The sequence below is a fragment of the Vigna angularis genome, chromosome 10, assembly GCF_016808095.1.
Source record: "Vigna angularis cultivar LongXiaoDou No.4 chromosome 10, ASM1680809v1, whole genome shotgun sequence".
Classification (NCBI taxonomy): domain Eukaryota; kingdom Viridiplantae; phylum Streptophyta; class Magnoliopsida; order Fabales; family Fabaceae; genus Vigna; species Vigna angularis.
In genome coordinates this window covers 3,816,629-3,832,731 of record NC_068979.1, presented here as the reverse complement: position 1 = coordinate 3,832,731, position 16,103 = coordinate 3,816,629, and the positions used below count along the sequence as shown (strand labels likewise).

At 37.8% G+C, this 16,103-nt stretch overlaps 2 protein-coding genes across 5 annotated transcripts; both read left to right on the top strand.

The window, feature by feature from the left end:
• Positions 1-1,962: 1,962 nt before the first annotated feature.
• LOC108335853 (serine/threonine-protein kinase SRK2A) lies at positions 1,963-5,228 on the top strand. 4 transcript variants are annotated; one of them, XM_017572036.2, is made up of 10 exons: positions 1,963-1,980; positions 2,487-2,647; positions 2,940-3,014; positions 3,290-3,391; positions 3,469-3,522; positions 3,598-3,690; positions 3,772-3,864; positions 3,983-4,087; positions 4,179-4,277; positions 4,736-5,228. In XM_017572036.2, exons 2-10 carry the CDS (start codon positions 2,522-2,524, stop codon positions 4,997-4,999), a joined length of 1,011 nt encoding a protein of 336 aa, XP_017427525.1. In that variant the 5' UTR covers positions 1,963-1,980; positions 2,487-2,521; the 3' UTR covers positions 5,000-5,228. The 4 variants fall into 4 exon arrangements, with proteins under 4 accessions (XP_017427525.1, XP_017427524.1, XP_017427523.1 ...); XM_017572035.2 differs by lacking the exon at positions 1,963-1,980 and adding an exon at positions 2,090-2,267; XM_017572034.2 differs by lacking the exon at positions 1,963-1,980 and adding an exon at positions 2,090-2,267 and having other exon boundaries at positions 2,426-2,647.
• A 2,224-nt stretch (positions 5,229-7,452) lies between these two features.
• LOC108335852 (uncharacterized) lies at positions 7,453-11,602 on the top strand. Its single transcript, XM_017572033.2, has 5 exons — positions 7,453-8,164; positions 8,788-8,895; positions 9,588-9,632; positions 10,367-10,504; positions 11,134-11,602. Exons 1-5 carry the CDS (start codon positions 7,787-7,789, stop codon positions 11,476-11,478), a joined length of 1,014 nt encoding a protein of 337 aa, XP_017427522.1. The 5' UTR covers positions 7,453-7,786; the 3' UTR covers positions 11,479-11,602.
• The last annotated feature ends 4,501 nt before the right edge of the window (positions 11,603-16,103 follow it).

The window sequence follows — 16,103 nt, the reverse complement described above, 5'->3', positions numbered from 1 at the left end:
ACATAAAAAAACAGTTATGAAATGGTTATATATAAATCAATCATGTTTATTAATTAATAGGCATGGTTGTTAGACTCACTTCTTACATTAAGATTTTTTTTAAATCATAAATTTAATTTTTAACTATCCTACGTAGGAATAAAGTTGGGTCTATCAACGAGAAGTTTCACTAAAGAGATACAATACCCTTGAGATCTACTCTCAATCATATAAGGGATTAAGATTACTCTCTACTCAAAACCTTAAGGTAATGGGTTAATGGGTCTTTCATCTTTATATAGTGTTTTATTTTTTCATTTCTATCGAATGTGAGACTTAGGCTCACGCTTAAATTCCCAGTAATATATAGCTTTCACAATTCTCGTACTTTGTATACTTTTATGCAAAATTTTTGTATACTTTTATGCAAAAAATTTCGTACTTTTATACTTTATTGGTATACCTAATTTATTTCTTTGCTATGTGGTATGGTAGAGTGTTACTAAATATATATTAATATTACTTTTTCGTTAATTTCTTGAAATAATTTGTAAAAATAATAACTGTTGGACAAAATGGTGTTTTCAGTTTCCGAATATGTAAAGTATGCGTGCGGTCTTTCTTTTAACTTTTGATAGTAGCTTTTGTTTAACTATAAAAATTGATTTTTCATAAGTTATTTAGTATTATTCGTAGTACTAAAGTAGCGCCTCTCTTTTTTTCCTCAACACATTCCTATTTAAAAAAAATTAACTAGAAATTGAAGATAATTAAAGAATATGATCCAAAATTATAAATAACTAAAAAAATACTAAGACCTTAAATAGTAGTAAGAGAACAAATTTATGTTAACATTAAAAAATTCAAAAACGGAATACCGTGAGCCATGCGTTGAGTTAGACGAAGACTGATTCTTCTTTATTTTTCAAAATTCTAATTTGAATTGATGGCTCACCAACCCACCGGTGAGGTGAAGCCTAAGATTTTTTTATATATTAATCTCTTTTGAAGTACTTACCAATAATTATTTTAATATGTTTTCGTACACATGGATTAAAAGGGAATTCTCATTGGAACTATTCTCAAAAAGAAAATAAAATTATCTGAGATATTTTTTCGGAGTTTAAATGAATTCAAATATATATATATATATATATATGTGTGTGTGTTTGTTTAATATTTATACTCTTTTTATTCGTGATGGATGTGAAAAAACCAACTGTTATAACTGGAGTTGCTTTGTGGGTCGTTCAGATAAACACGTTACAACAAATTTAACGGCGGAGATGAATCCATTTATGGTGTGTTCGCATTGACTTTAAAATAAAATAAAATAAAAACGTCAATGTTATAAAAAAATAATAAGTAGAAGAAAGCTTAATCAGGTGGGACCCAGTGCCGCGGGAACGTTATTCTCCAAATTTCAAAGCGAAAGCAACCTTATCATGCCCTCCATTCCAGCGTACGCACGCTTAAATATTTTCTTTTTCTTTATTTTATATTTTAACATTATTCTTTTTTTCTCTCTTTACAAATTAAGAAAAATATCGTATTCGCTTCAATTATTATAGTTTTTTCTTTCTGACTTGAAAAGATTCATAAAATAAAATTAAAGATTAATTTTTAGAATACTAAGATACCTTTTAAAAGAACAATGCAAATTTTTATATTAACAATACATAACAATTAAGTTGTTCAGTTTGTTTACAAATTTGGTAACCCATTAATTTTAAATTAAAGTCTTTAACCTATGCACTTAATGTTTAAAATGTTATGTTAATATAACTTGATAAACCTTACAGGATTATGTTTCACACCTAATTTATATTTCTCTCATCTATATTTTTTATCCGACAACCCATTCTCATTTTCTTTTGGGTATGGCTCATACTACCATCTACACTTAAAAATCTTCTTTTTTTTTGGTTTTTTCTCACGACATGTATGTTGGTTGGATTGGAGTGATCATCATTATCAGTTACCAATGATTAACAAATTTTGGTATGTAATGAATCCCCTATCTTCTTGTCCATCTATTTATGTAACAATCACATATAAATGCCACTCCTTGTCTTTGGTGTGAACGAGGATGTCGTAATGGACAGTTAGCTTGCTAGCAGCGACTAATTTCTTTGGAGTAAACTTTACTTTTGCCTCTTGAATATGTCCTTGTCTTTTACACTGTTTTGATCAAACCTCAGCACCGGACTTGGTACTCAGAACTAAGAATTTATACCTAAAAATAATGAACATAAATTGCTTTTACAGTTGAAGAACAAGTAATTACGGTGAGTTCTTTTTATTGAGTTTTAACTATTTTCCGCTTACCTGCCTCCATTGATTTGCACATGCTTCTTTCCCTCTTGCCTTTCGATTTTATTTAGTCTTCTTTGTTTTCCTTGTGTAACTGTTTATTATATTTGGCCTCATTGGACTTTTAATGTAGGGTGATAAAGAGTATATAAAGCCATATCCATTTCCTTATTTGGGTTTTCTATTGTGAAAAGGTTTGGTCTGATTTGAGGCTTTGGTGAGAGTGGATATGGAAGAAGAACGATACGAGACTCTGAAGGAGCTTGGTTCGGGGAACTTTGGAGTGGCAAGGTTGGCCAAAGACAAGAAGACAGGGGAACTTGTTGCTATCAAATACATAGAAAGAGGAAAAAAGGTCATGAAATTTTATCAAACATTTGATGATTCAGTTTTTCCTTGAGGAATCTCAATTTGACTTATTCAGATTTCTCTTCTGCTTTGCATTCTGCCTTGACGCTTTTCGGATCTCATTGTGTCAGAAAGATATTTATCAATTTTGTTCATGACCACTGTTTCAAAATAACTAGCTCATCTCACCTTATCCTCCTTATCCTTGGATCAACCTCACATTTTTTGTTTTCTGAATTTTTTTCCCAAATTCGTTCTCATCTTACATTCCTCTGAGTAAGTTATGTTTGGCGTTTCAGATTGATGCGAATGTCCAAAGGGAGATAGTAAACCACCGATCTCTAAGGCATCCGAATATTATTAGGTTCAAAGAGGTAAGAGTTTGTTTCCGTTCTCAAGCTGTTCCTTGAGTAGGATTTTTTTTTTAAAGTTATGTGATAGTTGTACGAATGTTTTGCTCTTACAGCTTTCATACAAACACTGCCTCTACTTCTGCTTCAGACTTGACTTTAGAATATAAACAAAACAAAACTGTGTAGTTCATTGATGTTATTGGCTCATAAAGAAATACAGGTGTAACTCATTATAGAATCTATTGAGAGCTCTCTGAAGTTCTATACTCATTCTGGAAGTCAGATTTTTTCTGCAGGTATTTCTGACCCATACTCATTTAGCTATTGTCTTGGAGTATGCTGCTGGAGGTGAACTCTTCGAGAGGATATGCAATGCTGGTCGATTGAGTGAAGATGAGGTTGATCACTTGGTTGTGTGTGTGTAGTGTCCTCTGTAAGTACAAGTGATGGTTTTGATGAATTCCCTTTATCGCAGGCAAGATTTTTCTTCCAGCAACTGATATCTGGAGTTAGCTATTGTCATTCCATGGTATGTAGGCATTCAGAAAATTTTGATGTTCATTTAAAGCCTTTGTGTAATATCATATAATGTATCCTGCTGCAGCAAATATGTCATAGAGATCTGAAATTGGAAAACACTCTACTTGACGGAAATCCAGCTCCTAGACTTAAAATTTGTGACTTTGGTTTCTCCAAGGTCTGTAACATCTCACCAAAGTGAACCTTTTTCATATATTTGTCTGTTGAATTCCCTAATCAATTTAATATTCAAATGCAGTCTGCTTTGCTGCACTCTCAGCCTAAGTCAACGGTTGGAACTCCTGCATACATTGCTCCAGAAGTTTTGTCACGAAAGGAATATGATGGAAAGGTATTGTGAAATTCGCTTAATAGTTTTGCAAAGTGAAGCTTGCTGTATCACATCAAGTTAACAGTTCATGACAATGTGAAAACATGCTTAATTCGGTCTCAAATTGGGAATTCTGTAGATTGCAGATGTTTGGTCGTGTGGTGTGACTCTTTATGTGATGTTAGTTGGAGCATACCCATTTGAAGATCCAGAAGATCCTAAGAATTTCAGAAAGAGTATTGGGGTGAACTCTTACTTGACTTAAAAGAGATCCTTTATGATTAATACCTTTGATCTATAGCAGCAAGATTAAACTCTGATTCTCTCGTTGGCAGAGAATTATGAGTGTTCAATACGCCATACCCGACTACGTTCGTGTTTCTAAGGAGTGCAGACATCTTATCTCTTCTATTTTTGTTGCAAATCCTGCCAAGGTACGTAACTATCATTAGTACTGTCATATATACAAAACTACAAATGATTATGTGCAGACAGAGGCTAAATACTTGTAATTAGAATGATTAAGTATTCCTAAACATCATATGTCTATAGTTTAGTGTTGAGGATTCAAATGTAACGTATCACATTAAGTAGAAATAAAAAAAGAGATACTTAGGAATATTTCTACTTAGGAATATTTCTTGAAAGACCCATCATTTAGTTTGTCTTAAGTTTCTAACACTTTACTACATACCATAATGTACTTGATTAAATTCATACTTAAATTTATAATTGTCATGAAAACATGTTTGCAAGTTATCAATATATGGTTGATATAAAACATTTCTCCATTTTGTTTGTGACTAATCTTTTTCCATGTGTGTTCAAGTGATTTGATTTGTAATAATTGAAGTGTATTAATGATTTGTATTATTTTCATCCTTGTTGAAAGAGGATCACCATGTCAGAGATAAAACAACACCTTTGGTTTAGGAAGAACTTGCCGAGGGAGATAATCGAGGCTGAAAGAAGGGGTTACGAGGAAACACAAAAGGACCAACCAAGCCAGAGTGTGGAAGAAATAATGCAGATCATAGAAGAAGCAAGGACAAAAATTCACACTCGTGAGCAAACTTCGACAGGATCGTCGAACGTTGTACATGTTGATGAGGCTAACGAGGAAGTTGAAGACCACTTTGCCAAATCTAGTCCTTGAGTAATTTATGGTTGAGCATATATATAATTTTTTTTTACCAAATTTACTATGCCTTCTTCGTGTGTGAGGTATATAGGTTGGGTTTGGAACAATTTTATCACTTCCAATAGAAGTTCACACTTTCTAAAAACACCAAATTGAAAAACAAGTTTTGTGTAATGATCTTGTTTTCATATCTACTTATATATTCATTTAATTATCTTATAAACAAATTATTATTTTATAACTAGTGATGATTTATATATTCAAGTAATTAGTAATTTTATTTCAATATATATATATATATGTGTGTGTGTGTGTGTTATTTCTTATATTACTTAATCACAATAATTTATATAACATAATATGAAGCAAAATATTACATTAATTAATTAAAAGATAAAAGAAGTTATATTAACATTTCTTTCATCTTTACTTTTGTAATTTATTTATAAAACATCCATTCAATATTTTTACTAATTATTTCATATTTATCCAGTTATTTTATACTTCTATTTTATATTTATATCACTATTATTCCTTTTTCGATATTCTATATTGTAAAAAAGTATATATCTTTTTTACATTGAATACTTGATATTATATTATTTTATTTGTTATGATATTTGTTTTTTATAAAAAATTATTTAGTTAATATTTAGAATAATTACTTAAAGGTGTATTCATTTTCTAATAAAAGTGAGAATAAGATTAAAAAAAACTTATTTCCATTGAGTATAAAGAGGAATTTATATTTTGAAAATAATGTTGAAAGTCAAATCTACATCTCTCGTCTTATTGTCATTCCTAACAATAATTATTCATAAATGACATTATTAAGGAAGTTATAAGGTCAACTTGTTAGAAATCTAACTGTAAATTAAATAAATGAAAGATATATAAATATTGAGCATTAAAGTTTTGTGTTGAAGTGTTGTCATGATTTATTTTTAACAACTCATAACTCATAAATAGTAAATCTTTTTAAACTATGTTACTAAAAAAACTTTCAATAATAATATCAGAATTAATAATTTATCCTAATTTTTGACTCGTATGAAAATAAGTATATCCTATGATAAGACCCAACATTAGTTGAGATAAAACAAACGTTAAAATAAATAAAAGAAACAAATATATCTTGTTCTAATAAAAATAGAAGAAAAAACTCAACTCGTATTTGAAAAAAAATGTTAGAAATCCAGTAAAAAAAAGTAGTGACATATATAAGAAAAACATATACATTAAAAAAAAAATAATGTCATGATATCTTAAAAAGTTCTTTCACCCTACTATAATTAAACTTTCATCGTAATTTGATTTATATTGTTTTTAGATTTTAATCTATAGGAACTATTGCACCTATATCCATATATAAAATATTTTATAATTTATTATTATTGTATACATTCAAATAGTTAGTTATTTTGTTATTACAATAGATAAAATCCAACGATAATGTCTATTAACTCTAGTATATTTATTAGCAGTACAATCCAAATATATACAACTTAACATTCTAACTCTCATTAAAATAAGGTCACAAAAACCTATATGATATGGTGGTTACAAAAAGAAAATACTTTTCAAGTCACTTTCAATATTAATATTTACTTTGTACTAATTCTTTTTCATCTACTATAACTTAGGTGTCACAACGTAATTTGCAAATTTTTCATTTAATGTTGTGTGAGACCCTTATTACAATCTACATCTCAAGTTCAATTCGTATACAAAGAGACAAATGATCACACTTCACAAAGAGATCTATCCAAATATGTTCACTTTTTAGTGAAAATAATTATTCAACCACATTACTTTATGACAACGGTTCATCAAATTTAAAAGTTGGATTAACTAAATTATTATCTAAGTAATTGTTTTTAAGTATCAATTTAATATTTAGCAAGCATTATTTTTAAGAAAAAAGTTCATTCTAAATGCAATTTAGGAAGAAAATTTAAAATAAATTTGTGAATATTTTGATTTAACTTTGTTATTGGAAAATTGAATTTACTGATTTTAGTTGATGTTTTAGTCTTCCCATGTGATTGACTGCTTTTGGTGAAGTATTATTTTTCAACCACATTTTTTTTTCATTTACAAAATTTGAAGTTACAATTTTATTTTAAAAGATCGAACCTAATACTCATTGAACGAATTATATATTAGTAAAATATATTGTTTTATAACTTTTAAAAGGATGATTTGTCTCATTTATATGTATTTTTTATTTTCATTATTTAATAAATTGAACATATGGACTATAAAATATTATGAGTTATACTATTCAACTGACAAAAACTTTATATATTAGTAGAATTTACACACAAAAACTTTAATGGTTCATTATTATGAGTTATACTATTCAACTGACAAAAACTTAGTTAAACCTTCATTTTATTATATTTCATTATATTATAACAATTTGGAATAACGGAGCTCAATTATTTCAGCACTTTCTGTTTTACTTTAATGTTTGGTATCAGCATCGAATCGAAATCAAACCAAAGAAACAAAACAACACGTTCTTGTAACATTGTCAAAGACTCGTTTGGGACCAAAAAAATCGACAAAATGCCATCGATCTGAACTCTGAACCCAGAGCGTCCAATTCAAAATTCTTTTCACCTTTTCTTCCATTCTATGCTTTTGAATCGCCACGACGTGATATGATCCTTCTCTCTTCGATTTCATTTGCACTTTCACTGTTGTTTCCCACTTTCATTTCAAGGTCAACGGTCTCGGTCTTGGTATTTTCCTGACTCAATTGCTTACAAGTTTATCCTTTTCCTGCTAAGCTCTCCAATGGGTCGGAGGAGCAATGGACTAAACTCTGTTCTCGCTCACCGTTTGATACTCCTCTTCGTGTGTTTGGCTTCGGGCGGTTTGGTCTACGCGCTTCTCTCTGCGGTGGTCGCAAATGGCAGAAGCAGAGTTTCAGACTTTGGGAGGCTGGTTGATGAGGGTATGGCGGTGCAGAATGAGGGAGGGTGCTGTAGGGGGATTGAGAATTTGGAGCTTTGGGGTTCAGCTGTGAAGTGGGGTTCTGAGTTTAAGTTCAACAATTCTGAAGGATGCTGCAACGCGTGCAAATCAATGTGTTCAGGAAAAGATGGACCTTGTCTCTGTGATACTTGGGTCTTTTGTGGGGATCGTAAGGCCTGTGGATCCAAGTTCGGTGAGGTAAGTTACTTAGTGTGTGATTAGATAACATTCTCTGTAAACCTTTTTGGGAGAAGGAAATAAAAAGAAAAGAAAATCCTTTTTTCTGGTAAATTGAATTACCAGAAGTTCGTTTGTAGAATTTTTTTGTGTTAACTTTTATAGAAAATGATTTTTAACTTAGATATACGTTAGTTTTTATTTTATGAAGAAATTTATTTAATATATGCTTATTCTAAAATTACTTCTGGAGTTAGATAGACCAGGTTTGCTATTTTTGCAGTTGCCTTAGCTTATGAAGATCTCCCATTTTTGTTGATATTTTTGGATTCATTCTTGCTGTTTAGAGTTGACTTGGAACTTTGGGTTCTATTTAGGCAAACTCCTTTATTACTATTTATGAGAGAAGAAAATAACAAGTAAAATGTATTGAATTTTTCTACAAGTTAAAATTTCCTTGTCACCTAGAGTTGCATAGCTTTCATAGCTTTCGTAGAAGTTAGAGTGCACCGTTTTCATGACTGCATAACTTTCATATGCATAAAAAATGGAGGGCTTCTTTAAAAGTTATTATTCTTTTGATCAAAACTCTGACACGAGACTTGGAAGTCATAGCATAATAGCATTCGATTTTGTTGGTTCAGTGTTGGTTGAAGAAACAGAAGGACAGCTTGGCACCTGAACGGCAAGAAGGAGTGCCTCCAGGGGAAGTGGTTGGTTGGACTTCTGGTCTTATTTTTGGGAAAGGAGAGGTAAGAGAGAAGTTTGGTTTTTCCATTGTTATCTTTATTAAAATGTTGTTTGTCAGTTTATCTGCAAATTCAATTTGATGAACATTGTGTTGGTGAAGTGTTTACATTGAACTGGCGTGTGATTTGATATTCTCTTTCAGATGGCTCAGAAATTCATCCTGTACCCGAAACAAAATTGTCTAGTGTTTTCTTATATGTGCTAACTATCTCCAAAATGCATGTTTTTCTGTTGTGTCTATTAAGTTTTTTTCCCCATTCTTTTCTACTTGAATAATTTAGTAGATTCTGTGTTGTGATGTGTACAATATGGATCTGATTGAAGCAGTTAGGTCAGGTTGACTAGAGAGACAGGTTCAGGAAATGGGCAATAGATAGTGGTAGTACATTGGAAACTAGGAATGGGGAGATACGGTAGTAGCCACCTACCATGTTGTTCACATGAGCAACTGCTATTTATGTTAGAGTGTTTTGACTTGACACACTCACCTTTTGTAGAAATGTCTTACTGGACAACTGTTATGTGATTAGTTGAATCTTTGGTTAATTACATATGCAGTAAAATGGTGTCTTCTCTTGGCGTACATAGTTATATCTCTCCCACCCCTATTTTGATGTATCACATATTTGGAACTTTATCAACTTCTGATGGGTTATCTTATTATCCGTGTTCTTTCTAATTCATCTATTCTCAGGGTATTATTGGACTGGAAACTGAACATGGAACTCTTCATATTAAAGTAAGTGCTTCTTCTCTTGACATCTAAAATACAAATGCTTTGATATTGCAGTTGAACTATTGACATGTGTGTAAAGTTAGTATTTGTATATTACATATAGAAGCACATGGGTAAGAAAAAAGAGTTCCAGTGACAAATGGAAGCACCCTGTACTTGGTCAGGGTCCTTACTGCATCTGTGTACTTTCTATGTTTGTTGGATGTCCTTGTCCTGGGAACCACTAATTTTATGTCTAGTTTAAATAGCTGACCGTGAGACTATTATTTGAATACAAATGTTCATGAGAAATATGCACTGAGGAAATTCATCAGTGTTGTAGTTTTGTTGGTTATGATAATTCTTTGTGTGGCTCGTACTTCCTTGTTTAAGAAAATATGATAGATCAGTTGCTGGACCTTTGCTGGATAATTATGGAGAAGCTCACCATTTTAATACATGATAAACTAGATGGAGTATTTCTAGTAAAGTCGGAAAATTATCTGTATTTGTTGATATTAATAATTACACAGAGTTCATTGACTATGAAACGGGATGCTCATGCTTCTTGACATTCTGTCAATCCTTGATGTTAACTCTTCTTATTGCATCTTATTTTTCTGTTAATACATCATGTATCTTGATTGGATCTTGATTCAGCTTACTCTAAGAATCCCTGTTGTATTGTATTTTGAAATTGCCTAGTCACGAGTGAGGAATATGTTTATTAACTGAAGGAAATTCTTTATTCACTGCAGCTTTTACCTGACTGTGCTCCACACTCCGTTGCCTACATTCTGGAATTGTTGTCTTTGCACCATTGTGCTGGCTGCCAATTTTACCGTGCAGAGAGCCGAGGTCAATCATGGGATTCAGAAGGAAACCATATAGAAAATGTAAGACTGATTTTCCCATCTGAATCTGATGGATGATTGGATGCACACACACACACATCTACTTCAATATGCAGTCATCTGCAAATTTTGCTATGAATTTCTGCATTAAAATCTTATTCTCAAGCATTGACAAATTTTTCTTTAGTTTCTAGTTTCTACAAATTAACAAAATTGTATATTTTGAACCCCTCGCTACTTACTAGAAACTTAAAAGCACATTTATTACGTGAGAAACTGTGCCTAAAAAGCTGAACTACCCATAATGAAGAATTAAGCCACTTTGCTGACCACAACTTCTAGAAGTGAACCTTTGACATTCCAGAATATGCGAGTTCCTATTGCACATATTTTTTACAATTTTTAAGGATTAAATTAAAATACATTGTATTTTCAAAGACCCAAACTTTATGTAAACTTTTCAATTCATATTGAAAGACTTGTTTTTAACTTTTTTTTTTCCAAACAAAAATGAGGTTAGAAAAGATTACCGTGTCAATCTGAGGCCATTGACCTGTTATTCCCAAGGAGAGAAAGATTTTGCATGTTCAGAGTACCGTTGTAAGTGCAAGCAATAATGTTCGTAATGTTGGATTGCAGTAACAATTAATGGTTATGGTCCTCATTTGCAGGCTGGCTTTGGTCCACCTTATGCATTAATTCAAGGGACACTAGAAGCACAAGGCACAGCTTTCAATAAACTTCCTGTGGAAGATTGTCCAACCCTTAGAAGGGGTTCTGTTGCTTGGATTGGTTCTGGTCCTGAATTCTTCGTTAGCCTTGCTGATCATTCAGAGTGGAAACATGAATACACTGTATTTGGTTCTGTTCTTCCAGAAGACATGCATATTGCAGAGAAAATCTCTACACTCCCCACAATAGCTGATGTGTGGAACAATGTCAACGTGACGGTTTTGAAAAATCCTGTTCCTCTGTTGGTCCGTAGAATCCAGAAAAGCCACGTAGATGAAATTTGAAACAAGCTGTGCATCAATGTAGATTGCAATTCTTTTTTGTTCCAAAGCTTATAGTTAAAGTTTGCATTAACTTTTGTTCTGTCTAAACTTTTTCTTCATCTTATCATTATTACTCCTTTTTTTAGATCATTGGTCGCTGTAATGTAAGGTAATGAAATTTTAATTTGAGAAAGGCTATTGTACCAGGGAGTGTCGGGCGCCGTACAAAGGACGCCCATGAGAAAGGCCGTCCGCCCAAATAGATACGGATTGAACCTAGACTCCGTATAAACTCTCCTACACTAGCAAGTGCCGGGCGTCGTACATAAGGACGCCCAAGAATAAGACCGTCTGCCCGTCTCGGTGCCCACGACGCCCAAAGGGATAAGGGCCCGTCCGCCCAAATGGGCAGAATCTCTGTTTGTAAGAGAAACTTTGAAGAACTCACATGGAGTCCCATCACCACGGGACAGCCCCGCACTCTACACTCACAAAAAGTGTTCTACAGGAAAATGCTGAGAGACGAAACGTCTGGTACCAGGAAGTGCCGGACGCCCGCGCAGAAGGCCGTCCGCCCAATTTTGTGCCCGAGTCATCCTTTGGTAAGGCGGACGCCTGTATCACTTGGGCGGACGCCCATATCACACTGACCGGCCAAATCACCAATCATTGTGGCTTAAGTAAATTAACCTGGTTTAGAGGTAAGTTGAAATTAGAAGCTATTGGGCTGTTGGGCGGTGATTAACTTTTCACTAATCCCAAGCCCATAGCGAAAACTATAAATACAGGTTCACGGTGAGTGGTAGATAGGTTACATTGAATGCACATTTATTACTATTCCCTGAGAAAAGCCATTGCTCTGAAACTGACTTTGGCATCGGAGAATCTTTTGTAGGTCTCCACCCCTCCGGATCAAGAGGAGAGTCGAAGCTCGAGAAGAGGATCCGCCACTGAGACAAGATCGCAGGAGAAATTGGGAGGTTTGGAACAGCACAGCTCTACACATCCGAAACATTTGGCGCCCACCGTGGGGCCGTGTGATTTCAAAAACCCAATGGTGACCACGAGAAACATGAGCATGGACGACCCCGTTGAGATGATTCGCGCATTGCAGCAGAAAATGGACGAGATGCAGCAGCGCCACGAGGACGAGATGGCGGCCGTAAAGGCCGACTGCGAAGCCCGGATAGCCCGGGAGGTTGGACGGATAGACGGGGGAGAGCGAGTAAAGGATAAAGGAAAGGAGGTGGCGGGAGAGCGCCCGCCCCCAGATACCGAGTGTGATAGGACTTGGAGGCCCACCGGATCTGAAGCAGAAGGAAGCAAGGCTAAATCGGTGCATGCGGAGAGCGCTGCCGAGGACGGGCGGATGGTAGTCAAGTCGGAGCCTTCATCCGCCTTATTGCTTCCATTCACCCAGAACATAATGAATGTCCAAATCTCGGAGCAATTTGTGGCTCCGCAGTTCAAAATGTATAGCGGGACAACGGATCCTGCGTCCCATATCCAGACGTTCTCGAACGCAATGGCGTTCCGAACGAGCAATGATGCCATTTGGTGCCGAGCGTTCTCGCTCTCATTGGAGGACGAAGCATTAGAATGGTTCAATACCCTGCCCCCTAATTCAATAGAAAACTTTACCGGGTTAAAGCAGCTATTCATTAAACAATTCGCGGCCAGTGGTACCCAAGACTTGACCGTATTCGAATTAATGACCCTCAAGCAGGGGAAGGATGAAGCGCTACGGACGTTTATGGACAGGTATTAAAAGACCGTCCGGCGCGTGAAAAGCCTGACGCCAAAGCTCGCCCTTCACTATATCCTGCCGGCTCTAAAGCCGAGGCCGTTTAAGGATAGCGTCTGCAGACGAGCGCCCAAAACAATGGAAGAGTTGAGGGAACGAGCGGCAGATGAGATAAGGGTGGAGGAGATGAAGCTCTCCTACAAAAAAGAAAATCAAGAAGCCAGGGAAGCAAGGACGGACGGTAATAAGCCCGGCTCGTCGACGGGAAAAACGTCTGGTCCTAGGCCCAGAGAGCAGAGAAAGGGACCTCGCTTCCCACAGTATACACCTCTAAACGCCTCGAGGGAGAAAATTCTCCGAGAGGCCCTGAGTGCAGAATTGATACCGGAGCGGGAAGAGCACCCGACTCCGAAGAATGCTGATTGGAGCAAGCACTGTGCATACCATAAAAATATGGGTCATACCACCGAGGAGTGTTGGACCCTTAGGGATAAAATAGAGGAGCTCATCCGGGCAGGAAAGCTTAAGAAATACGTCCGTGATGAGCGCCCGCCGCAATCAACCGATCGGCCTGCTCAGAGGTCGGCGTACCGAAAAGATAAGCCGAGGAGCGCGAGAGCGGAGCGACCCCGCTCAGAGAGGCGACCGAGCCGAAGTCGAAGCCGCAGCCGGGAACGCCCCTTGAGAGGACATATCAACACTATTTTTGGAGGATTCGCGGGGGGAGGATCGTCCTCCTCCGCCCGTAAACGCCATGTTCGAGCCCTCCAGTCCGTGCATTTAGTGGACAAGCCACGCCGCTCCATGCCGCCCATCACCTTTTCGGATGAAGACTTTCACGCCCCTGATCCTGACCAGGACGACCCAATGGTCATAACGGCAGAGATAGCGCGGTACGGAATCAGCAAAGTTCTAGTGGACCAGGGAAGTTCGGTCAACATCCTCTACTGGAAGACCTTCCTGCAGATGGATATCTCAGAGGACCTCATCGTTCCTTATGATGGGCAGATAGTAGGCTTTGCAGGAGAAAGGGTAGACACTAGGGGGTACGTAGAGTTGAGAACAAGGTTGGGAACCGGACGTTCTAGCGAAGAGAAGAGGGTCCGGTATCTGCTGATAGAGGCTAACACGTCGTACAACGTACTGCTCGGAAGGCCGTGCCTAAACGCGTTTGGGGCAATTGTCTCTACCCCTCACCTCACGATGAAGTACCCCTCCGGAAAGGGAACTGTTTGCACGGTCCGGGCGGACCAGAAGACGGCCCGGGAATGCTACGCGGCGGGGTTGAAGCTGCACGTTCGACCTGTAAAGAGGCGGGCGGCCGGCTCTGAGGTGGCCATGGCAGACCTCGACCCAAGGACGAATACCGAGGACCGTCTGAAGCCTATTGGAGAAACCCAACCTATCTTGATAGGAAGGGAGCCCGCTCAGACCACCCTCATCGCCAGGGAGCTGAACCCTGAGGTGGAAAAGGAGCTGAGGGCACTCCTATGGAAGAACCGGGATCTATTTGCGTGGACGGCAGCTGATATGCCGGGCATCCATCCCGCAGCGATGTGCCATAAGCTCTCGCTTTTCCAAAACGCCCGCCCAGTCGCCCAGAAAAAGCGAAGAATGGGCGAGGAGAAACGACAAGCTGTGGAGGAGGAAGTGGGGAAGCTGAAGAAAGCTGGTTTTGTTCGGGAAGTCACGTACACCACGTGGCTAGCTAACGTGGTTATGGTGAAAAAGGCTAGTGGAAAATGGCGCATGTGCACTGACTACACGGACCTGAACAAAGCCTGCCCGAAAGATTCGCACCCCCTACCCAGTATAGACGCCCTGGTGGACGGCGCTTCTGGGCATCGAGTATTAAGCTTTTTGGATGCCTACTCCGGATACAACCAGATACCCATGTATGGGCCGGACGTCGAGAAGACGAAATTCATAACGGAGAAGTCCAACTTCTGTTATGAGGTCATGCCATTCGGCCTGAAGAATGTCGGGGCGACGTACCAGCGCTTAATGGACAGGATTTTCCGGGAACAAATAGGCCGGTGCATGGACGTATATGTGGACGACATGGTAGTCCGGTCCGCGGATGGAGATGGGCACCTTAGAGACCTTGAGGAGGTGTTTCGACAAGTGAGGAAGTTCGGCATGCGCTTAAACCCCGCCAAATGTACATTCGGGGTAGCTGCCGGAAAGTTCTTGGGCTTCATGTTGACGTCCAGGGGGATCGAGGCCAACCCGGACAAGTGTGAAGCGATACTACAAATGCAAAGTCCGACCACCCTTAAGGAAATCCAAAGACTGGTCGGACGCCTCACCGCTTTGTCCCGCTTTATCCCCAACCTGGCGGATAGGATGAGGCCGGTCCTGCGAAAATTGAAAAAAGGGGTCGGCCCGCCTTGGGACGACGAATGCGAACGAGCGTTTCAGGACGTAAAAAGCATCCTTGTTAACCCACCGGTCATGAACCGCCCGGTCCCTGGAGGAGATCTGCGTATTTTCCTCGGAGTGTCAGAGACGGCCATTAGTGCCGTGCTAATGCAAGAACGGCCTCAGCCGAGGTTAATTTATTTTGTGAGTCGCACGCTCCTAGACGCCGAAACCCGATACCAACGGGTAGAGAAGGTGGCCTTAGCTTTGTTGCACGCCTCCCGAAGGCTTCGCCCTTACTTCCAAAGCCATCAGGTGATAGTCAGGACCGATTTCCCTATCTCCAAGATCCTCAGGAAGCCGGACTTAGCCGGACGGATGGTGGCCTGGGCGGTTGAGCTTTCAGAGTTCGGTTTACGGTATGAGCCGAGAGGATCGGTCAAAGGCCAACACTTAGCAGATTTCGCGGCCGAGTTACCACCGTCCGGCCAGGACGAGTGGAGCTTGTATGTGGATGGAGCGTCCGGACGATCGATCAGCG